General features: G+C 41.0%; 2 protein-coding genes across 4 annotated transcripts in view; one reads left to right on the top strand and one right to left on the bottom strand.

Annotated features, from left to right (window-relative positions):
• Positions 1-11,114, bottom strand: part of LOC139415155 (EH-domain containing 3) — a 35,071-nt gene extending 23,957 nt beyond the window's left edge. For 2 of the 3 annotated variants that reach the window (XM_071163023.1, XM_071163025.1), the window contains exons 1-2: positions 10,311-10,686; positions 1,511-1,687 (exon numbers count right to left, since the gene is read on the bottom strand). In XM_071163023.1, the coding sequence (XP_071019124.1) occupies positions 1,511-1,687; positions 10,311-10,537 (404 nt within the window). In that variant the 5' untranslated portion in view covers positions 10,538-10,686. Of the gene's footprint in view, positions 1-1,510; positions 1,688-10,310; positions 10,687-10,928 lie in introns of those variants that run through there. The other variant, XM_071163024.1, reaches the window with a different exon arrangement.
• Positions 11,115-13,677: 2,563 nt separating this feature from the next.
• Positions 13,678-24,630, top strand: part of LOC139415154 (UDP-N-acetyl-alpha-D-galactosamine:polypeptide N-acetylgalactosaminyltransferase 14 (GalNAc-T14)) — a 119,403-nt gene continuing 108,450 nt past the window's right edge. The window contains exon 1 of the mRNA XM_071163022.1: positions 13,678-14,079. Coding sequence (XP_071019123.1) covers positions 13,948-14,079 — 132 coding nt within the window. The 5' untranslated portion in view covers positions 13,678-13,947. The remainder of the gene's footprint in view (positions 14,080-24,630) is intronic.

Below are 24,630 nucleotides of genomic sequence, written 5' to 3'. Positions count from 1 at the left end.
AGGTAGCCTAGTCAAATAATTAACATCCAATTACATGAACCAATACTCTCTCCACTAACGGTCCATATGTAGCCAAACGTAGCTGCTGCTCATATTGGTATCTGTACTGATGGCGCAAAAGCCATGACAGGGAGATGGAGTGGTAACGCTCGTGCAAGCAGTTGCTCCAGACGTCACTTGGGTACACTGCAGCATCCACCGAGAGGCTCTTGCTGCCAAGGGAATGCCTGACAGCTTGAAAGATGTTTTTAACACTACAGTGAAAATGGTTTACTATGTTAAAGCAAGGACCCTGAACTCTCGCTCTTTTCTGCACTATGCAATGATATGGGCAGCGACCATGTAATGCTTTTACATCAGACAGAAGTGCGCTGGTTATCAAGGGGCAAAGTATGGACACGTTTTTTTTTTAAATTGAGAGATGAGCTTAAAGTTGTCTTAACTGATTTTCACTTGTCTGACCGCTTGCATGATGAGGAGTTTCTCACACGACTGGCCTATTTGGGAGATATTTTTTCTCGCCTGAATGATCTGAATCTAGGATTACAGGGACTCTCCGCAACTATATTCAATGTGCGGGACAAAATTCAGGCTATGATTAAGAATTGGAGCTCATTTCTGTCTACATTAACAAGGACAACACACAGGTCTTTCCATCATTGTATGATTGTTTGTGTGCAAATGAACTCAAGCTTACGGACAATGTCAAATGTGATATAGCAAAGCACCTGAGTGAGTTGCGTGTGCAATTACGCAGCTACATTCCCGAAACGGATGACACAAACAACTGGATTCGTTATCCCTTTTATGCCCTGCCTCCAGTACACTTACCGATATCTGAACAAGAGTCTTATCGAAATTGCAACAAGCAGTTCTGTGAAAATTGAATTTAATCATAAGCCACTGGCAGATTTCTGGATTGGGCTGTGCTCAGAGTATCCTGCCTTGGCATATCGCGCTGTTAAGACACTGATGCCCTTTGCAACCACGTACCTATGTGAGAGTGGATTCTCGGCCCTCACTAGCATGAAAACTAAATACAGGCACAGACTGTGTGTGGAAAATTATTTAAGACAGACTCTTTCCAATACAACCCAACATTGCAGAGTTATGTGCATCCTTTCAAGCACACCCTTGTCATTAACCTGTGGAAAGTTATTCACAATTTTCAATTAACAAATAAGATGGTCAAATAAAGAGCAAAATTATTGATTATTATTATATTATTATTTGTGCCCTGGTCCTCCTATAAGAGCTCTTTGTCACTTCCTATGAGGCGGGTTATGACGAAAACTCCCACTCATTCTTATGTTTAATAAACATATTGTTTAGTGTGTGTGTGGCAGGCTTACAAAGATGGCCACAAACAACATTTGAGAGTTTGCTGACCCTGGTGCTAGAGGGGGTACGCAGCTGGAGGTTGAATGTTTGAAGTTGTACAGGACTATAAAAAGGGAACCACTGCTATAGATGAATAAAAAACACTACATGTGGATTGTTATAGTCTCACCTGTTGAGAAATGCATTTCCGAAGGCGTTGAGCTTCCTGAAGGGTTTCTTGGGGTCGACCACCAGGGCATTGCCAGGGATCAGCCCCTCCGTGTCTCCATGCATCACTGCAATGAAGGAGTCTGTGGTGGGCTCTGGCCCGATCCGCATTCCAGGGAAATCCTGCTCCAACAGGTATCTGGGGAGTAACAGGAGACATGGATCTCTGGTTACGCTTTTCTTTATTGTCCACTATCTTAGTTGACCTGTTACTTTACAACCCCTATACATCTGCCCTTTACATGGCAAACTTGTACACCTTTTCAATTAAAATATTAGCAATGTTGAATTATAGGGTCACGGTCCAAGAGTTTATACTTGAATGAGTCTGAATTGATATCACAGATGTCAAATCTCTTCTAAATAGAGATTTGTGTGTAATATTGTAAAGATTTAGCATAATTCTATAGAATGTGCAGAATCCTACAAATGCATTGAATCGTAAATACTAGATTTCTCTGGTGATTCATTACTCATGGCAATAAATTGTCATTTTAAACCACTTTCAACACTTAAAGCACTAACAGATGTGAGGTCATCCAGCTGATACTCTATGTATCCACTCTACACACACCCTGTCATAGGGGTCAACAGTGCTGGCTAGTACAGTTTCTCTGTATACACTGTTTAACTCCATAACACAGTGCCATTGCAATGATAGATGTGAGGAGCACTGACACAAACCAGAATATATTGTCTTACTTTCCAGACCCAGATGTTTATCCTTCCCACTAGGGTTGGGCGGTATCTAGATTTCCATACCGTCATACCGTTTCTGTACCATACCGGGGTATACGGTATTACCGGAAGTGCACACAAGGGGCGCTATACCCCCCCAAAAGGATTTTGATCCAAGTGGGGATTAAATGTCTTTACTATAACCAAGAAGCTTGGTCTTGACATCTAGCTACTTTGCTAGATAGTTAGCAAACCAAATGAATAGCTGGAGCCCTGAGCTGCATATCCTTTATTTGACACATCTTAGAATTGTTCCAGTTATTCTTAACTTATAAGTTATAAGGAGTGGCGTAGCATGCACCCCCGCAGCCCCCGTGAGACGTTGGTGCCCCCAACCCCCCGCATTAAAAAAAAATATATATTATTGTTATTGTTATTTATGGCATTTAAAATCATACGGTACCTCGGTATTTCGAAATACCCCGGCGTGCGGTATAAACGGTATACCGCCCAAGCCTACTTCCCACAGCTCTGCCACTGAGGCTTCGGTGAGATGAAGGGAGGCAGAGGGACTGTGTTATGTCCATCATGATGGCAACGTTAATGAATGACCTTGTGTGTGTGCAAGTGTGTATGTGTGTGTGCACGCGTGTGTGTTTGGAAACAGACTAGAGAGGAAAGAGCTAAGCCTGTGTGCTTTCATAACACTTAGGACTGAGGAGTCAGCACACACACACACACACAAACACAGGCCTAGCTCTTTCACTGCCACTTTTCCTACTGCAGCCGCTGCTACTTGCTGCCACCACATAGGCGCATCCTCTATGAATAATGCACCACAGCACAGGAAACTGAAGACGCTGCCTATGGCCCTATCCTGCAGGACAGTGGCCTCACGTACGGCACAAACCACAGAGAAATGGAGAGTAGCCACACTAGCCCAGTCCACCTCTCAGTTTCCTCTATCCCCAAGCCATTAGAGAGGCTAGCTCTGGAAACTCTTGACAATGGACTGAACCATGACCGTCAGAGGCAGAATAGGAAACCAACACAAAGCCATCACCTCACTTGGTCAGTGCTGAACCGTAGCTGATTAAATATTCAAACATTTCCAACTTTTGAAACTGACATATATGGCCGGGATTCAGCATAAATGATTTGTCAGTGCTTTATGATGCTTCAAAATATGATTTAGCAAAGTAAACTATAGAGTGCACAAGCAACAAAAATAATCAGTATAATTATATTAAAAGCTTCCAGAGATGAGAAAGATTTTTATCCGGGGAACTGTGATCCATATCCAATCCAGTCTTGTCCAGGGATTGGTATACCTGGAATTCAGCGTAAGCCTGGTACAATCGCAACCAGAGGGACATTTCAGGGATTTCTCTCTCTGTCTGTACCAAGGGACCACGATCACGTCTGGTTACAGAATGTTATAATAGCGCCAGAGGAGATGGATGCTGTTTTACGATCCCCTAAACAATTGTGATATTGTGTGTTGTTTCGCGTTATTTGTAACTTATTTTGTACATAATGTTTCTGCCACTGTGTCTTATGACTGAAAAGAGCTTCTAGATACCAGGACAGCGATTACCTCACCCCGTACTGGAGGAATACTTTTTCTTTACCGAGGAATGGTAAGAATTTACTTCAGACATCCGACAAGGCCCTCTTCCCTGTCATTCGTAGGGGAAAGAGACAGAGATATCAGGGACGAAGGTCTGGGTGCCTTGTAAGGATTCGATGGTGAGTGTGTAATCTCCCTTTACCATCGGTCCTATTAGCAAATGTACAATCAATAGAAAAAAAATAGACAAACTACGATCACGTGTATATCCTACCAACGGGACATTAAAAACTGTAATATCTCTCCCTCGCCCTCCATTTGGCAAATCTGACCATAATTCTATCCTCCTGATATCTGCTTACAAACAAAAACTAAAGCAGGAAGCACCATCGACTCGGTCAATACAAAAAAGTGGTCAGATGAAGCAGATGCTCAGCTACAGGACTGTTTTACTAGAATAGACTGGAATATGATTCTTCCGATGGCAATGAGGAGTACACCACATCAGTCACTAGCTTCATCAATAAGTGCATTGATGACGTCGTCCCCACAGTGACCGTACGTACACACCTCAACCAGAAGCCATGGATTACAGGAAACATCGCACAGAGCTAAAGGGTAGAGCTGCCGCTTTCAAGGAGCGGGACTCTAACCCAGAAGCTTATAAGAAATCCCACTATGCCCTCCGACAAATGATCATACAGGCAAAGCGTCAATACAGGACTAAGATTGAATCATACTACAACGCCTCCAATGCTCGTTGGATGTGACAGGGCTTGCAAACTATTACAGACTACAAAGGGAAGCACAGCCGCGAGCTGTGGCAAGTAACACTGAAACACGAGGCAAGTAACACTGAAACATGCATGAGCGCATCAGCTGTTCCGGACGACTTCGTGAGTAAGACCTTTAAACAGGCCAACATTCACAAGGCCACAGGGCCAGACGGATTACTAGGACGTGTACTCAGAGCATGCGTTGACCAACTGGAAAGTGTCTTCACTGACATTTTCAACCTGTCCCTGACTGAGTCTGTAATACCAATATGTTTCAAGCAGACCACCATTTTCCCTGCGCCCAGAACACTAAGGTAACCTTCCTAAATGACTACTGACCCATAGCACTCATGTCAGTAGCCATGAAGTGCTTTAAAAGGCTGGGCATGGCTCACATCAACACCATTATCCCAGAAACCCTAGACTCACTCCAATTTGCATACTGCCCCAACAGATGCACAGATGATGCAATCTCTATTGAACTCAACACTGCCCTTTCCCACCTGGACAAAAGGAACACCTATGTGAGAATGCTATTCATTGACTACAGCTCAGCGTTCAACACGATAGTGGTAAGGGTAGGTAACAACACATCCGCCATGCTGATCCTCAACACAGGCGCCCCTCAGGGGTGCGTGCTCAGTCCCCTCCTGTACTCCCTGTTCACTCATGACTGCATGGCCAGGCACAACTCCAACACCATCATCAAGTTTGCGGATGACACAACAGTGGTAGGCCTGATCACCGACAGCGATGAGACAGCCTATAGGGAGGAGATCAGAGACCTGGCCATGTAGTGCCAGGACAACATCCTCTACGTGATCAAGACAAAAGGAGATGATTGTGGACTACAGGAAAAGGAGGACCGAGCACGCCCCCATTCTCATCGACGGGGCTATAGTGGAGCAGGTTGAGTGCTTCAAGTTCCTTGGTGTCCACATCACCAACAAACTATCATGGTCCCCCTCAGACGACTGAAAAGATTTGGCATGGGTCCTCAGGTTCTACAGCTGCACCATCGAGAGCATCCCGACTGGATGCATCACTGCCTGGTGTGGAAACTGCTCGCCCTCCGACCGCAGGCACTACAGAGGGTAGTGTGTACAGCCAAGTACTTTACTGGGGCCAAGCTTCCTGCCAATCCAGGACCTCCATACCAGGCGGAGTCAGACGAAGGGCCTAAAAATTGTCAAAGACTCTAGCCACCCTAGTCATAGACTGTTCTCTCTGCAACCGCACGGCAAGCCAAGTCTAGGCCCAAAAGGCTTCTTAACAGCTTCTACCCCCAAGCCTTGAGACTCCTAAACAGCTAATAAAAGGGCTACCCAGACCCCTCTTTTACACTGCTGCTACTCTCTGTTTATTATCTATTGATGGTCACTTTAACTCTACCTACATGTACACATTACCTAAATTACCTCGACTAACCGGTGCCCCCGCCCATTGACTCTGTACCGGTACCCCCTGTATATACTGCAGCATCGCTATTGTTATTTTACTGCTGTTGTTTAATTACTCAAAAAATTGTTTTTACTTAATTAACACTTACAGCATTTCACTATAAGGTCTACTACACCTGTTGTATTCGTTAGGGCATGTGACAAATAACTTTAGATTTGATTTTGATTTGTTTTAGTTTCACTGTGGATTTCAAAGGACTGCCTAATTATGATCACTCATTTTGCCAGATTGAGACAGAACCCTACCAACAAACCCACAGCCAGCTGTCATTCTCACCCACATATGCAAAAGCATGAGAACAAAGCTCTACTCATCTCCTGCTATTCAATTACATAACCGCAATATGATTACTTGATTGCAAATAAGTACTACAACCTAAAGCTAATAGCTCATTTAGGAAGTGCCCCAAAGCTTTTCAGACCTTACAACCTGATCCTACACAGCAAGTGCTTTCCGTGGCCAGGGGCATTCTCTACATGATTCCAGACTGATGTCTCACACTTGCCTCTCTATAACTCCTGGACTAGTCGCTCAGTACGTCCAACGCCTCACAACCGGTGACCACGTATAAACACATCAGCCCAGAACTTCCACATCTGGCTTCTTCACCTGCGGGATCATCTGTGACCAGCCACCCAGACAGATGATTCCTGCACAACCTGTCAGAAACCGTCTCAGGGAAGCTCATCTGCGTGCTCATTATGGAATGGGCAACCATAAGCAACAGACAACGAACACAATTGCATTTTATCGTTGGCAATTTGAATGCACAGAGATACCGTGACAAGATCCTGAGCCCTGTTGTCGTGCCATTCATCCGCCGCCATCACCTCATGTTCCAGCATGATAATCCGCGGTCGTAAGGATCTGTACACAATTTCTGGAAGCTGAAAATGTCCCAGTTCTTCCATGGCCTGCATACTTACCAGACATGTCACCCTTGATTATGTTTGGGATGCTCTGGATCGATATGTACGACAGCATGTTCCAGTTCCCGCCAATATCCAGCAACTTCGCACAGCCATTGAAGAGGAGTGGGACAACATTACACAGGCCAGAGTCAACAGCCTGATCAACTCTATGCAAAGTAGATGTGTCACGCTGCATGAGGCAAATGGTGGTCACACCAGATACTGACTGATTTTCTGACCCATGCTCTGGGTATCTGTGACCAACAGATGCATATGTGAAATCCATAGATTTGGGCCTAATGAATTTATTTCAATTGACTGATTTCCTTACATGGACTGTAACAGTAAAGTTTTTGATATTGTTGCATGTTAGGAAAGAAAAATGTTCAGTGGTTAAAGTCTAGACATGCATAGAGTTCGATTGAATTCTAGCCTCCCATCTTCAAAACAAAGTGTGCTTTGTCATAGGCTCAGAGAGACCATAACACTTGCTTTTAGGTCCAATGTTTTTGCATCTGCCCTTGTAATCCTTTGATGAGCACTAAGTGGGATGGTCGGAATACCATTAAGCAGTCCATAGGGAAATGTTGGAATTTAGCATGGAAACATGATCTGTTTGATGGTCATGGACAAGTTTTCAGACAAATCATTGGAGTAGCTGACATTCCTGTGTTTGGGCTGTGACTACAAGGTAAAATTGATGCAGCTAATTAGTGTAAGATAAGAGAAGATATACACTATATATACCACAATTATGTGGACACCACTTAAAATTAGTGGATTCGGCTATTTCAGCCACACCCGTTGCTGACAGGTGTATAAAATCGAGCACACAGCCATGCAATCTCCATAGACAAACATTGGCAGTAGAATGGCCTTACTGAAGAGCTTTTAATGTGTCATAGGATGCCACCTTTCCAACAAGTCCGTTTGCAAAATGGATGTCCTGCTAGAGCAGCCTCAGTCAACTGTAAGTGCTGTATTGTGAAGTGGAAACGTCTAGGAGCATCAGCGGCTCAGCCGCGAAGTGGTAGGCCACACGAGCTCACAGGATGGGACCACGAGTGCTGAAGTGGGTAGCGGGTAAAAATCATATGTCCTAAGTCGCAACACTCACTACCGAGTTCCAAATTGTCTCTGGAAGCAGTTAGCGCAATAACTATTCACCAGGAGCAACATGAAATGGGTTTCCATGGCCGAGCAGCTGCATACAAGCCTAAGATCACCATGCACAATGCCAAGTGTCGGCTGGAGTGGTGTAAAGCTCACTGCCATTGGACTCTGGAGCAGTGGAAACGCGTTCTCTGGGGGTGATGAATCACGCTTCACCATCTGGCAGTCCGACGGATTAATCTGGGTTTGGCAGATTCCAGGAGAAACACTACCTGCCCCAATGCATAGTGCCAACTGTAATGTTTGGTGGAAGAGGAATAATGGTCTGGGGCTGTTTTACATGGTTTGGGCTAGGCCCCTTAATTCCAGTGAAGGGAAATCTTAACGCTACAGCATACAATGACAGTCTAGAAGAGTCTGTGCTTCCAACATTGTGACAACAGTTTGGGGATGACCCTTTCTTGTTTCAGCATGACAATGCCCCCATGCACAAAGGGAGGTCCATACAGAAATCGTTTTTCGAGATCGGTGTGAAATAACTTGACTGGCCTACATAGAGCCCTGACCTCAACCCCATAGAACACCTTTAGGATGAATTGGAAAACCGACTGCGAGCCAGGCCTAATCGCCCAACATTAGTGTCCGACCTCAATAATGCTCTTGTGGCCGAATGGAAGCAAGTCCCTGCAGCAATATTCCATCATCTAGTGGAAATCCTTCCCAGAAGAGAGGAGGCTGTTATAGAAGCTAATGGGGGACCAACTCCATATTAATGCCCATGATTTTGGAATGAGATGTTCAACGAGCAGGTGTCCACAAACTTTTGGTCATGTAGTGTATTTTGAACACACCGACAGCGGCATTGCATTTTGGTACACCAGAATTACATTAATTTCCAATGAAACGCTGCGTTTGCCTTGCAGCATTGTGTTGCAGAGGCAGTTTCAATGCATTCGGTGTGGTGCATACATTGGATTTATAGAACGTATTCGTCAAACTGTATGCTTTGACAGCTTGACAGAAATGGTAGCAGAAGGTGAATGTTGAACTTTGTTGCACACATATCCAGATGATGCTGCGTACTGTTTTGCGCAACGACGCTGTCGGTGTGTTCGAAGCGTTAGTCCATATGAGATGGAAATGTGTCCTCTGATTATTTTCCCAACCCCTCCCATATACAAACACACATGAGGTTGGAGAGGCTAAAATGAGAATTATGGGATGATATCTATAACCATATAATAACAAGTGGTGGAAAAAGCTCACAATTGTCATACTTCAGTTAAAGTACCTTAATAGAAAATGACTAAAGTAAAAGTGAAAGTCACCCAGTAAAATACTACTTGAGTAAATGTCTAAAAGTATTTGGTTACAAATATACTTCAGTATCAAAAGTAAATGTAATTGCAAAAATATACTTAAGTATCAAAAGTCAAAGTAAACATAAATCATTTCAAATTCATTACATTAAGCAACCCAGGCGGCACCATTTTCTAGTTTTTTCTTTATTTACGGATAGCCAGGGGCACACTCCAATAGTCAGACATCATTTACAAACAACGCATTTGTGTTTACTGAGTCCACCAGATCAGAGGCAGTAGGGATGACTAGGGATGTTCTCTTGAACATTGGATAATTTTCATGTCCTGCTAAGCATTCAAAATGTAACGAGTACTTTTGGGTGTCAGGGAAAATGTAAGGAGGAAAAAGAACATTCTTTTCTTCAGGAATGTAGTGAAGTAAAAGTTGTCAAAAATATAAAATACTAAAGAAAAGTACAGATACAAAAAAAAAGAATACTTAAATAGTACTTTTTTCTTAAGTACTTTACACCAATGATAATAACATATGATAACACTAGATTCCCATAATCGACTTATATATTTTTGTAAAATCATCTATACAGTACCAGGTGAATGCCATATAACCAGGAAAGCCTTTTTGTCTGTTGGAATGTGTTATCCCTCTTCTCAAGTCAGAGTACTGTGTCAATATTTGACCTGTGTCTGCCCAAGGTTGAACTGCAACCCAGACAACCATCCAGTCAACCCAAAAACTAACACATTTATCTCCCTTGGATCATTTTTGTTGTTCAATAATAGCTCATTTTTGCATCAAGCTGTGAATATGCAGTGTGTCTGCCATGCATTTCATGTCCCCTCTGTTTGCATATCAGACCATAACTCACTAGTGTTTTGGCCCACTGACCGGCAAGCAAAGCACCTACCAGTGACATTTCAAACACAGACCTACCGTATGAAGCTGGTCTTTCCAGTGGAATACTGCCCGACAAGGAGAACCATGGGTTTGTTGTCAAAGTCGGCATCCTCTAAGGCGGGCGAGTGGAACTCGTGGAATTTGTAGTGCTCCTCCAATGGCAACAATTTGGTTTTGTAGAGCTTCTTGAGGCCATCGCTGACTGTCTGAAAGACCTCAGGATCCTTCTTCCTCCTGTCATCGGTACCCAACCAGCTGAACATGATGCAATTCGATAATGGACAACCTTATACTGTATAGAGATCTCTATTTTTCTATTTCTATTCTAGTCTTCTATTCAAATAATTCGGAGGATCTCTTTGTCATTGATTTAGTAGATGGTTTGTTTTTCCTTTCAATCAAACTATATGCAGACACATCCTTCAACGGAAGCGTTCGTTCCTCAAGTCCTTACAAGCCAAACACGAGACACAGATGCATTCAGACGACTATAAGCCAGCTAATTAACTAGACACATACTAGCGATGCTAAATCATTTCTAAATGCATATTTTCATATCACAGCTATAATGCACGATTTTCATTCAAGCTGTAGAGGAATTCCAAAAATGATGCACGTATCAAGCTTAGCTGTCAAATTGTGATATCGTCTTACATTTGAATACTGAAGCGGTTGAAGCTTCAAAATACTGTCCTAAATAATAGACCTTTCTCGAGTCAAATGAAGAAACAACAAAATAGCTATAATAAAGCACTATTCCTACTGCTGCGTAGAATGTTGTGCGGTCACTGGCTTCCCCGGCTTCGTTACTGCAGCAGATTTAAATGCCTGTCTGACAACGAAACCTGATCCGAAAGGAAATGCCCAACTACTGGCAAAGCCCCTCCCAGTATTACAACGACTGAAGGCAGTGATGGCAGCGCCATATTGGCGGATGAGGGACAAGTTGAATCTATCCATCTCATTGTTGGTGCTCCTCTTGCGGTAATACAGAGTAACCAGCAAGGCGTAATTACATCGAAATCGCTACATTGTATCAGTCATCAGCTACATCGTACATTACTAAGAAAAATAGAAAAGTACTATGTAAAAATGTTCATATGCCTACGCATACATTATATTGCTTATGTCATTTGATGTATTTAGATATTTTTTATAAAAAACTTAAAACAATGTTTTAATAAAATGTTCACAAAAGTGCTACAAAAGGTGTACTGATGATGCAGTCCACAAATGATGGAGGGTATGACGGAAGTACAAATTGAAGAGAGGATACAACAATTTGTCTCAAGTGTATGGTAGGTCTACAGTGTAGAATGTAGCCTCCAGTGATGTCAAAAGTCGTAGCTTTGTCCAAATTTGGAGAGAGGGGGTAGAAGGCCAGCGCCATAGTAGGACATACACTGAGTGTACAAAACATTAGGAACACCTGCTCTTTCCATGACATAGACTGACAGGTGAAAGCTATGATCCATTGTTGATGTCACTTGTTAAATACAATTCAATCAGTGTAGATGAAGGGAATGAGACAGGTTATAGAAGGAAGGTTAAGCCCTGAGACAATTGAGACATGGATTGTGTATGTGTGCCATTCAAATCAAAACAAATCACATTTTATTGGTCACATACATATGGTTAGCAGATGTTAATGCGAGTGTAGCGAAAGGCTTGTGCTTCTAGTTCCGACAGTGCAGTAATATCTAACAAGAATTCTAACAAATTCATAACGACTACCTTATACACACAAATGTAAAGGGATGAATAAAAATATGTACATATAAATATATGGATGAGCGATGGCCGTGCAGCATAGGCAAGATGCAGTAGATGGTATAGAATACAATATATACATATGAGATGAGTAATGTAGGATATGTAGACATTGTTAAAGTGGCGTTATTTAAAGTGACTAGTGATACCTCCGTTTATAAAATGTATTAAAGTGGCAAGAGATTTGAGTCTGTATGTTGGCAGCAGCCACTATGTTAGTGATGGCTGTTAAACAGTCTGATGGCCTTGAGATAGAAGCTGTTTTTCAGTCTCTCAGTCGCAGCTTTGATGCAACTGTACTGACCTGGCCTTCTGGATGATTGTGGGGTGAACAGGCAGTGGTTGTTGTCCTTGATGATCTTTTTGACCTTCCTTTGACATTGGGTGCTATAGGTGTCCTGGAGGGCAGGTAGTTTGCCCTTGCGGTTGTGGGTCGGAGCAGTTGCTGGAGCAGGCGGTGATACAGCCCGACAGGATGCTCTCGATTGTGCATATGTAAAGGTTTGTGAGTGTTTTTGGTGACAAGCCAAATTTCTTCAGCTTCCTGAGGTTGAAAAGGCGCTGTTGCGCCTTCTTCACCAAGCTGTCTGTGTGGGTGGCCATTTCAGTTTGTCCATGATGTGTACGCTGAGGAACTTAAAACTTTCCACCTTCTCCACTTCAGATGGTGAATGGGCAAGATAAAATATTAAGTGCCTTTGAACAGGGTATGGCAGTTTGTGTGTGTAAATAACAGCAATGCTGCTGGGATTTTCACGTTCAACAGTTTCCCCTGTGTATCAAAAATGGTCCACCTCACAAGGCATAACTAGCCAACTTGACACAACTGTGGGAAGCATAGGAGTCAACATTGGCCAGCATCCCTGTGGAACGCTTTCGACTCCTTGTAGAATCCATGCCTCGATGAATTGAAGCTGTTCTGATGGCAAAAGGGGGAGAAACTCAATATTAGGAAGGTGACCCGATGTTTGTAAACTAAGTGTCTATCCTTCTTACAGTCTATTTTACATACCAGTATGACACCTGCTGGACTACATTTAGGCCTACACTAGTTTATATAATGGTTTAAGGATTATTCGAGGACTGACTACCACTAGATGGTGTAACTAGATGGTGTAACAAGACAATATTTTTGTGATCCATAAGCGTTTTATTATTTAAGTCTAGAAGTTCCCTCTAGAAGTACATCTTAGTGTGATTAGACAATATCAAAAGTACAGTATAATATGTACAAGTTTAAAATGCAGAGTGGCGAATGCATGTGTAACTGAAGACTAAAGAAGTAGGTCCTAGCCTATGCCCAAACCCACTGAATTGTCGATAAAGATCGATTCTATTTTCTATTATATTCTATTCTATTAGTCTTCTGTAACCACACCTCACCTCCCCTGTGTTATCACCAGTATTATAATAGGCTTCCGTATAACTCTGGAAAAACACAAACTGGAGCTGAACTAGGCTACATAATTCATTAAAGACTATATTCGTTAAATTGGGTGGAATCAAGTTCTATTGATATAAGCATTGCAAGTAGAATATACTACAAATCCATGTACATTATGATTTGCTCGGTAGGTGGTGCTAAACCAATTCGGATATTATAGGTACCCCGCCAACCTCTGATTTTGTTCAAACTGGACGGCATCAAGTGTCGTACCTCGTAGCTCCAGCGAGTCATAGCGCACAGCCTAGCTATCAGTTCGGTCATAGAGAATCTCGCAACCAGGGCAGTCATTGTGCACGCGTCTGGAGCAAGCGGACGTGCAGCGTTCGAAAAGACGAACCAGAGAATGAGGGTAGAGCGCAAAAGCACGTCTCCAGAACCTACTTTCCTAGAAATGTGCTTCTCGTAGGTTGCCCCGCCAATAAAGGGGCGATATCTGCTCCAGGAACTCATAGGAAAATGAAACGGCTTTCTCGAAAACTGACTTTGGCTCTGGTGGTGCTTTGTTGGACTGCTGCACTACTGTATTTGATACTCCTAAGTAGGCAGCAAGTATCAGACCTGGGCACCAAAGACGCACAGTACAGACAGGTAAGCAGCACTATCATTCCTTATCATGTATCATCGCATCTAAGCTATATCCCACATGCAGGTAAGATAAGTTCCTATGCATTTAGCAATAGTGCAGGCTAAACTCGGACCAAGTGCATGAGTGCGCGCAGGTAACATGTAGGCTATGTTTGCGTGTGTCTCTGTAAAACAAAATGTTTAGGCTCGAGAGGGTGTCAGAATTTCCACTCAGGTGCCGTCTTACAGTGTATCACGGCTTCTGCTCTACATCGCTTTCTAGAAGTTTGCACATTAGCCAACAACCAGTTGTTTCTAACTTTTTTTATTCGGGTTGACTGAATGTGTCCATCCCATACCATACAGTATGTATTACAAAGTGCAGTTTCAATTGGTTATAATGAGTTTGCAAATTGCGCTTTCTACATTCCGAACAGAAACGAAGATACTGTATAAATAATCCTAGAATATATAACTGCATAAACATCTGATATATGTAATGCCACGTTCACAAAGAACAGTCAGACGCTCACTAAATTGGTATGAACAAAAGTTTCACTAAAGTGTAGGCTACTACATAATTTATTAAACACTGATATAATGAATTCCTCAAATACTTGCATTTCTTAAAGCCTCGATAAAATAATTTAAAGCATAACTAAAGATTTATGCCTATTAGTCTTTCTGTTCTGTAACCTACTCTTGTCTGAAAATTCAGCATTAACCATTCAAGAGGTTCAGTAATTGACTTGTAATATGTGGTCCCTGTGTGAACTGATGAACATAATGTGATGGAATAATAATATATCTACCAATTATAGCCATAAAAGGTGAAACCTTTTACAGCGCACACATTTCTGTGCTTATTACTCCTATTTTATACTGAACAAAAAAATAAACACAACATGCAACAATTTTAACGATTTTACTTAGTTGCAGTTCAATTGAAATTAATTCATTAGACCCTAATCTATGGATTTCACATGACTGGGAAGGGGCACAGCCTGGGCATAGGATGTGTCACTGCCTGATATGGCATCTGACCGTAAGGCGCTGCAGAGGGTAGTGCATATGGCCCAGTACACCACTGGGGCCAAGCTTCCTGCCATCCAGGAGCTATATACTAGGCGGTGCCAGAGGAAAGCCCAAAAAATTGTCAGAGACTCCAGTCACCCAAGTCATAAACTGTTTTCTCTGCTACCGCACGGCAAGTAGTACCGGAGCACCAAGTCTAGGACCAAAAGGCTCCTTAACAGCTTCTACCCCCAAGCCATAAGACTGCTGAACAATTAATCATATGGCCACTGGACTATTTACATTGACCAACCCCCCCCTCCATTTGTTTTGTACACTGCTGCTACTCACTGTTTATTATCTATGCATAGTCACTTCAATGTACAAATTACCTCGACTAACCTGTACCCCTGCATATTGAATCGGTATCGGTACCCCTTGTATATAGCCTCGTTATTGTTATGAATTGTGTTTTTTTACTTTAGTTTATTTGGTAAATAATTTCTTATCTCTTTCTTGAACTGCATTGTTGGTTAAGGGCTTGTAAGTAAGCATTTCACAGTAAGGTCTACACATGTTGTATTCGGCGCATGTGACAAATAAAGTTTGATTTGATTTGACTTGGGCACCTGGTCCACCCACTGGGGAGCCAGGCCCAGCCAATCAGAATGAGTTTTTCCCCAGACAGAAGTTCTCCTCAGTTTCATCAGCTGTCCAGATGGCTGGTCTCAGACGATCTTGCAAGTGAAGAAGCTGGATGTGGAGGTACTGGGCTGGCGTGGTTACACGTGGTCTGCGGATGTTAGGCCAGTTCGACGTACTGCCAAATTCTCTAAAACGACATTGGCGGTGGCTTGTGGTAGAGAAATGAACACTAAATTATTTGGCAACAGCTCTGGTGTTCATTCCTGCAGTCAGAATGTCAATTGTATGCTCCCTCAAAACTTGAGACATCTGTGGCATTGTGTTGTGTAACAAAACAGCACCTTTTAGAGTAGAGGTCGACCGATTATGATTTTTCAACGCCGATACTGATTATTGGAGGACCAAAAAAGCCGATACCGATTAATCGGTCTATTTTTGTATTTTTTTATTTGTAAAAATGACAATTCTAACAATACTGAATGAACACTTATTTTAACTTAATATAATACATCAATAAAATCAATTTAGCCTTAAGTAAATAATGGAACATGTTTAATTTGGTTTAAATAATGCAAAAACAAAGTGTTGGAGAAGAAAGTAAAAGTGCAATATGTGCTATGTAAGAAAGCTAACGTTTCAGTTCCTTGCTCAGAACATGAGAACATATGAAAGCTGGTGGTTCCTTTTAACATGAGTCTTCAATATTCCCAGGTAAGAAGTTTTAGGTTGTAGTTATTATAGGAATTATAGGACTATTTCCCTCTATACCATTTGTATTTCATTAACCTTTGACTATTGGATGTTCTTATAGGCACTTTAGTATTGCCAGTGTAACAGTATAGCTTCCGTCCCTCTCCTCACTCCGCCCTGGCTCGAACCAGCAACACAACGACAACAGCCACCATCGAAGCAGCGTTACCCATGCAGAGCAAGGGGAACAACTACTAGAAGGCTCAGAGCGAGTGACGTTTGAAACGCTATTAGCGCGCGCTAACTAGCTAGCCATTTCACTTCGGTTACACCAGCCTCATCTCGGGAGTTGATAGGCTTGAAGTCATAAACAGCGCAATGCTTGATGCACAACGAAGAGCTGCTGGCAAAACGCACAAAAGTGCTGTTTGAATGAATGTTAACGCGCCTGCTTCTGCCTACCACCGCTCAGTCAGATACTTGGATACTTGTATGCTCAGTCAGATTATATGCAATGCAGGACACGCTAGATAATATCTAGTAATATCCTCAACCATGTGTAGTTAACTAGTGATTATGATTGATTGTTTTTTCTAAGATAAGTTTAATGCTAGCTAACAACTTACCTTGGCTTACTGCATTCGCGTAACAGGCAGTCTCCTTGTGGAGTGCAACGAGAGAGAGGCAGGTCGTTATTGCGTTGGACTAGTTAACTATAAGGTTGCAAGATTGGATCCCCCGAGCTGACAAGGTGAAAATCTGTTGTTCTGCCCCTGAACAAGGCAGTTAACCCACCGTTCCTAGGCTGTCATTGAAAATAAGAATGTGTTCTTAACTGACTTGCCTAGTTAAATAAAGGTATTTAAAAAATATTGTTAAAAACATTTAAAAAATCGGCTCCCAAAAATACCAATTTCCGATTGTTATGAAAACTTGAAATCGGCCCTAATTAATCGGCCATTCCGATTAATCGGTCCACCTCTATTTTAGAGTGGCCTTTTATTGTCCCCAGCACAAGGCGCACCTGTGTAAAGATCATGCTGTTTAATCAGCTTCTTTATATGCTACACCTGTCAGGTGGATGGATTATTTTGGCGAAGGAGAAATGTTCACTAACAGGGATGTAAACAAATTTGTGCACAACATTTGAGAGAAATAAGCTTTTTGTGCATATGGAACATTTCTGGGATCTTTTATTTCAGGTCATGAAACATGGGACCAATACTTTTCATGTTGCGTTTATATTTTCGTTCATTATACAAAGTCAGCTTTAATGAAACTATTTTCACTTTTCCCCTTGACTTCAAAATTTGTTTTGTTGGAGTGCAGAAGACAGATTTCATTATATTTTGTTGGCCAGTTATTCTGGTATATATGCTGGGTTTTGTAAAGTTGTCCAATGCAAATGCTTAGGGTCAATGAGCAAGTGAGTGCTTTTCAGTGGAGGAGCTGAATGGTGGAATTAGACATGTGAAGTAGGCACTCAAGTCTGGCTTGATTGATTCAGTGTCAAAATGCTAGAGGGGCCTCTATCAACTGAAGAAGAACTAGCCTGAGAGGGTTGTTTGGGGTTCTGGAGTTGGAATGCTCATGCAGAGCAGTGTCAATGTGGGGGAAAATATTGAAATAAATTCAATAATTCTATTTTCAAGAAGCTGAGGTATGGGTTGAAGGGTTGTAAAAAATGATTTGTGGAGTGTAACTGACAATTAACCTGTAAGTCTATGTCATTGTTTTTTTGTTGGAATTGTTTACGTGTTCGCTATGCGGGGGAAATGACAAGACAAGCGGAACAACATGGCTAAGAACTGTTGTAACGGGTATTATTATCGTAGCAGCACACCTCTGGAGTGAAGGCAATCCCACGCTGTGTTAGCTAAGTTTTCATATCTTCGGGTGTAGTTCGTGAAGGTTGAAGTTTGTATGTTAGAATGGTAACTTTATAATAATTAAGGATGAAGCGTGAAATCATCCCAGTAATAATAAGTGTGAAGATTTGATTTCCTACCCTTCTGTAATAAGCAGCCAATGAGGTATTTTTCCTTTATTCATGTGTTTAATCTGATACTGTTATAGCTACGGCTAAACTGTTTATGTATGTAAGCACTTCAGAGTTATACCAAGCTAATAAGTCACTCGTAAGACAAGAAGGTTGTAAGAGTGTGCTTAACTGTATTTTCATTTACTTTATAGTTCTCACGGAAGGTGATAATTCTGACTAAAACTACAGAATAAAGCCGCCAGTTTAAATCAAGGAACAGTTGTGCTCGTGGTTACTGGAGGAAGCTACATGGAGTGAACAGGGAAGAAAAAGGGGTAATGTGGCAAATGCTGCTGCACAGATATAAAACATGCAGTACCAGTCAAAAGTTTGGACACACCTACTCATTCTAGGGTTTTTCTCTATGTTTACTATTTTCTACATTGTATAATAATAGCAAAGACATCAAAACTATGAATTAACGCATATGGAATCATGTAGTAACCAAAAAAGTGTTAAACAAATCTAAATATATTTTAGATTTTAGATTCTTCAAAGTAGTCACCCTTTGTCTTGATGACAGCTTTGCACACTTTTGGCATCCTCTCAACCAGCTTCATGAGGTAGTCACCTGGGTAGGTGTGTCCAAACTTTGGACTGGTACTGGATATTGTGTGTATCTGTCATTCAAATACAAATGCAATAGTCCCACTCAGTGTACTTTCACCATGTAGGTTTGTTTACCTAGCTGCTTTGTGATCAATAAAAGCTACAGACTGCCTATATCCGTAGAAGAACATGGATTCATCCTTCCTTTGAAGAACACAGCAGTTTCTCCCCCCCTCAAGCTCTGTCTTTTGGGGGTCTTTGAGCTATTCCTGATGCAGTTTTTTCAACTCCAGATTGGGAGCTGTTGCAGCACGAAGCACGCATCCAATAGGGTGTCTAGCTAAGTCTTTCCATCCCCAACAATGTACTCTTTCTCTGAACCAGCTGTGTGCCGGCAGGCTTTTATTATTAATTTGACCTCGTTATGTGTGTCATTTCAGCAGCACACTATTCTGTACAGTGCTTTGAATGTGGTTGAGACTCGCCTGGAGCTGTGGATGGAGAATAATATCCTGTATGTAGCCATAGGATAATTGGGTAGTTTTTATGTCTGTTTTTATTTTTATTATTCTTACTGGCTTCTATTTTTGTCAACAACAAAAAAAAACTTACCAGCTCATTCCCATTCTTTCAGCTCTCAACATCTGAGTTATTTTCATAAATCGTGTCTGTTTCCAATGGAGCTCCCGCCTGGTGAGCAAACAAGATAGATGTTCCAATCACTGTGTTCAGCTTGTGTCTCACAATGCCAATGACCCCCAAATGCTCTAGTCTACACGTTTGGAATTCTGAGTTTTCTGCCCTGTATGAAAAGTAATTTTTGTACTTTTTCCCATCTCTGATAAAGCAACGAGGGAGAAAGAAAATTAGTTCTGAGGATAAAAATAACTGAAACTGAGGGTTGGAATGAAGATGTTTTACACATAAGGATTGCTCCAAAAGATCTTCAAGATTGGTACAGTAGGTGTTATAAGAATGTGCAAGGATTACTGTGGAGGGACTCTAACTGTGTGATATTGAGTCATCTTGGAGAGAGAGAGCGAGTGTTTGTGATTACACAGTAGCTGAAGAGAAGATGCACTAGTTGTCTTAACACGTGTTTGTGTAAAGACAACGCTTGGCTTGTGTCTGAACATCATTTTGGGCTGAAACATATTACATGCCTGTCTTTGTGCACAAGGTCTTTCATTTTCTCTGACGTGACATTTGGACAGTAAGAGTAAAACGTGAGTGTTATTGTAAGCCTTGTGTACTGTGGATAACATGTGATCACAGTACACCCAGTGAAAGACCTAAAGGTTAATGTAGCTTCTAAGGATCAACAGCAGCTTGTGTTTTTCTATGGCTCCTCAGGCCTCCCGAATGGAAGCTACTGAAGGAACTATGAAAACACTTAAACACTTAGCAAAATATGCAGTGTCCTTTTTATCATTTACTCTCAGAGTGTTCCACAAAACCCGTCTCCTGCTAAGAGAAAAACAGTAGCACGCCTCATTTAATACGTGTTAGTTAATCATTTTGCTATTCCCAGTATGATATTGAAAGAAATTGCTTTAGCAGACACTATTAGACTGTTACTCTTAGCTAAGTGCTGTGATCGGGCTGTTTTGCAGTGATTACCCAGCCCTGAGGAGTAATTCCCCCTATTATGAGGAGCAGATCAATAAATCAGACCATCCTCATGCGCACAGACACACACACACACACATTGCCTGCATGATGATAACCTTCACACCCATATAGCATTGCAATGGCACAAAAACATATTGCTGCTGAAATGCTGAAACATTCAAACAGGACTGATGGGATTCTATCTAGACTATTTAAAAATGATATACATGAATTCTAAATGGGCTGTCAATTGTAACCAATGTGTTTTTCTATAATGCTACAAAAAGGTCGGTTTTACTGCTCATTTGTCATTTTCACCTTTATCTCCCAAGAATTGAGCTATCAATCTTATTTAGTCAGTTCTGCTATTAGGGTTTTTCCTCAGTGCGCTAGACAGACAGAGCAAGCTAAGTTCCAAAGAGTAGTGACAGAGAACAAATATAACCATTTATATTTTATGTAGTCATTTATGCGAAAGCATCTGATTTCATCAGGAGTCAGTGAGGAAGACAGTGCAGAGGGATCACATACTTGAGTGAAAGGAATAAACTCTAACTTGTCACCGTTGGTATTTACATGATAAATTGGGGGTGTTGAATGGATGGCTTTAGATCTGGGAACTGCCTGGGACCCTGCACTTTATTGTCCCGCTAATCACTCTGACATCAATCAACCATGAGCTCACGTTGCGCAACATTTCAATAGGCTATGCAATTGCGCGAGAAAACAGAGTGACGGCCACTAATAAAAAGAGGAGGATCCCATCAGCTTTCTATAGGCTTACTATATGTATTCCTGATTTTTCCTAATAATAAGCACATTGCTTATATTTACAACAGGAGTATAGCCTACCTGGCTGGCGTGAAACTAAATTGTTTTCCATTCGCTATTTAAGTGCATAGATGACATGTATTTTTTCCACTGCCCCAGTTTCAATATAGGTGCATGATAATGATCCATTATAAATCCAAACAAATTTCACACATATATTATTTAGTATATGTAAATATTAAATCAAGAATAGTCTGATGGGTGACAATATTAGCCTATTACTTGTGAATTATATATTATCACATGTGAATGATACCCAGCATAAGAAAAACATGCTTTTTTTGGTGACATTTTCGAATCAAAGTTGCACACCTCATGTAGCCTAGCCCATAGTCCTAAATGTTTTGATAAGGTTTGTAATCACAACTAAAGTGGCCAAATAACTTCTTAAAATTAAGCACATTAATTAGCTTTACAAGGGGTGTAGAGCCTAACTGGCACACATAAGCAGCGTGGGAGTTTCAAGTTTTGGGAAGATAATTTTCCCAATAAAAATACATTTGTGGTCACATTTGAGAATTATGTTTTCTGCTAATGGAACATTTGCGCTTATAGCCTACTACCATTTCCTCATTGCTGCGCTTATAATGTGAAAAAATAGCCTAATAGTTTATCAACATCTTAAGCTAAACGTTCTGATCTGTTTTGTCAGCCAAATTGCGTAAAGACGTTTTTTTGATGGTAGTGGTTGTATTAATTTGGGATCTATCGCATCCCACAACTGTCTCAGACTATGTTTGAAATATTTATTAGAATAGGTTGATTTAATAGAATAGGTTGACCATGGTACTATGGGGATAGTAGATTGACATAGGCTAGTGATTTTGCTGTTCGTTAAGCCTACTCTTGTTGGCTGACGAAAAGTAAATGTAGACAGTTCTTCCATTTTCTTCGATATGCACGCACCTCGGAATTGGATAAGGACGCGCGCAGTTGTATCCCCGATGTGTCTGTCTTCACTTGTAGCCTGTGAGAAAGACCCGACCATGTGATGGAGCGCACAACACACAGGGAGAACGGCACACTGGCCACTGGCAATAAAGGCATGGATTTTTTTTAGGGTGCATTTTGGCCGCACAAAAGGGATGCCGCCTTGAAATTCTAGGCATTATCAAGTGTTTGTCAAGTGACTAATAGAGGTCGACCGATTAATCGGAATGGCCGATTAATTAGGGCCGATTTCATGTTTTCATAACAATCGGTAATCAGCATTTTTGGACACCGATTATGACTGATTACATTGCACACCATGAGGAGACTGCGTGGCAGGCTGACTACGTGTTACGGGAGTGCAGCAAGGAGCCAAGGTAAGTTGCTAGCTAGCATTAAACTTATCTTATAAAAAACAATCAATCTTAACATAATCACTAGTTAACTACTCATGGTTGATGATATTACTAGTTTATCTAGCTTGTCCTGCGTTGCATATAATCTCTGCGGTGCCTGTTAATTTATCATCGAATCACAGCCTACTTCGCCAAACAGGTGATGATTTAAGAAGCGCATTCGCGAAAAAAGCACTGTCGTTGCACCAATGGGTACCTAACCATAAACATCAATGCCTTTCTTAAAATCAATACACAAGTATATATTTTTAAACCGGCATATTTATTTAATATTGCCTGCTAACATGAATTTATTTTAACTATGGAAATTGTGTCACTTCTCTTGTGTTCTGTGCAAGCATAGTCAAGGTATATGCAGCAGTTTGGGCTGCCTGGCTCGTTGCGAACTTTGTGAAGATCATTTCTTCCTAACAAAGACTAATTAATTTTCCAGAATTGTATATAATTATGACATAACATTGAAGGTTGTGCAATGTAACAGGAATATTTAGACTTATGGATGCCACCCGTTAGATAAAATACGGAACGGTTCCGTATTTCACTAAAAGAATAAACGTTTTGTTTTCGAAATGATCGTTTTTTTTTTTACCATATTAATGACGTAAGGCTTGTATTTCTGTGTGTTATTATATTATAATTAAGTCTATGATTTGATATTTGATAGAGCAATCTGACTGAGCGGTGGTAGGCAGCAGTAGGCTCATAAGCATTCATTCAAACAGCACTTTCCTGTATTTGCAAGCAGCTCTTCGCTGTGCTTCAAGCATTGCGCTGTTTATGACTTCAAGCCTGTCAACTCCCGAGATTAGGCTGACAATACTATAGTGCCTATAAGAACATCCAATACCACCAGCTTTCATATGTTCTCATGTTCTGAGCAAGGAACTTAAATGTTATCTTTTTTACATGGCAAATATTGCACTTTTACTTTCTTCTCCAACACTTTGTTTTTGCATTATTTAAACCAAAATGAACATCTTTCATTATGTGTTTGAGACTAAATTGATTTTATTCATGTATTATATTAAGTTAAAATAAAAGTGTTCATTCAGTATTGTTGTAATTGTTATTATTACAAATAGTCCTCTGATCCTCTGATAATCGGTATCGGTATCGGCATTGAAATATCATAATCGGTCGACCTCTAGTGACTAATGTAGTGTGTACAGCCTGCGCAAAAAAACTAAGCAGAGCTCATGCCTTTCAAGCAACTTTTTTCAAATCATCATTAGAGTCTCATCATGCAGCCTTACAATGTCTTACAATCAAAACATTGTTTGTAGAACAACAAAAGTTACATTAATAACTCTAAATGATGCATATAGGAAAACATATTTTGTGTTAACCACTCATTACAGTGCACTCCCTCAGATCGTTTAGAGAAAATACCCTTTCTATTTTATTCGGCTTTGTTCAATTGTATTCTTCATATTATAAAATAATGCCACGGATTTCTAAGCAAATCTTTTCTGCTAAATGAACTAGTATATCCCAAAGCCATTTGGCATAGCCAGATCAGGACAACTCAGAGTATTGTCGTGTCTTTACTATCATTAACTGAAGACTTTTAGTTTTTATCAAAGATTCTCTGTAATTAGCATTTCGTGATTAACTAATCACGCAAATGTAATTAGCTAGGAAGTCAGGGCACCAAGGAAAATATTACAAAGTTATAATTTTCCTAATACAACTTTCAGATATTTTAATATCTGATCAATTAGTCTTCTTAATTAATGAATTATTTATTTTACCTCACGTTAGTCTCATTCCGAATGTCGTAAATTGTTGATCTGCATGAACCCAGCCTTTACTATGAGTCATCCATACATCAATTGTCTCAATCATTTA

The sequence above is a fragment of the Oncorhynchus clarkii genome, chromosome 8, assembly GCF_045791955.1.
Source record: "Oncorhynchus clarkii lewisi isolate Uvic-CL-2024 chromosome 8, UVic_Ocla_1.0, whole genome shotgun sequence".
Taxonomy (NCBI): Eukaryota; Metazoa; Chordata; class Actinopteri; order Salmoniformes; family Salmonidae; genus Oncorhynchus; species Oncorhynchus clarkii.
This window is presented reverse-complemented; position numbering and strand designations above follow the sequence as displayed.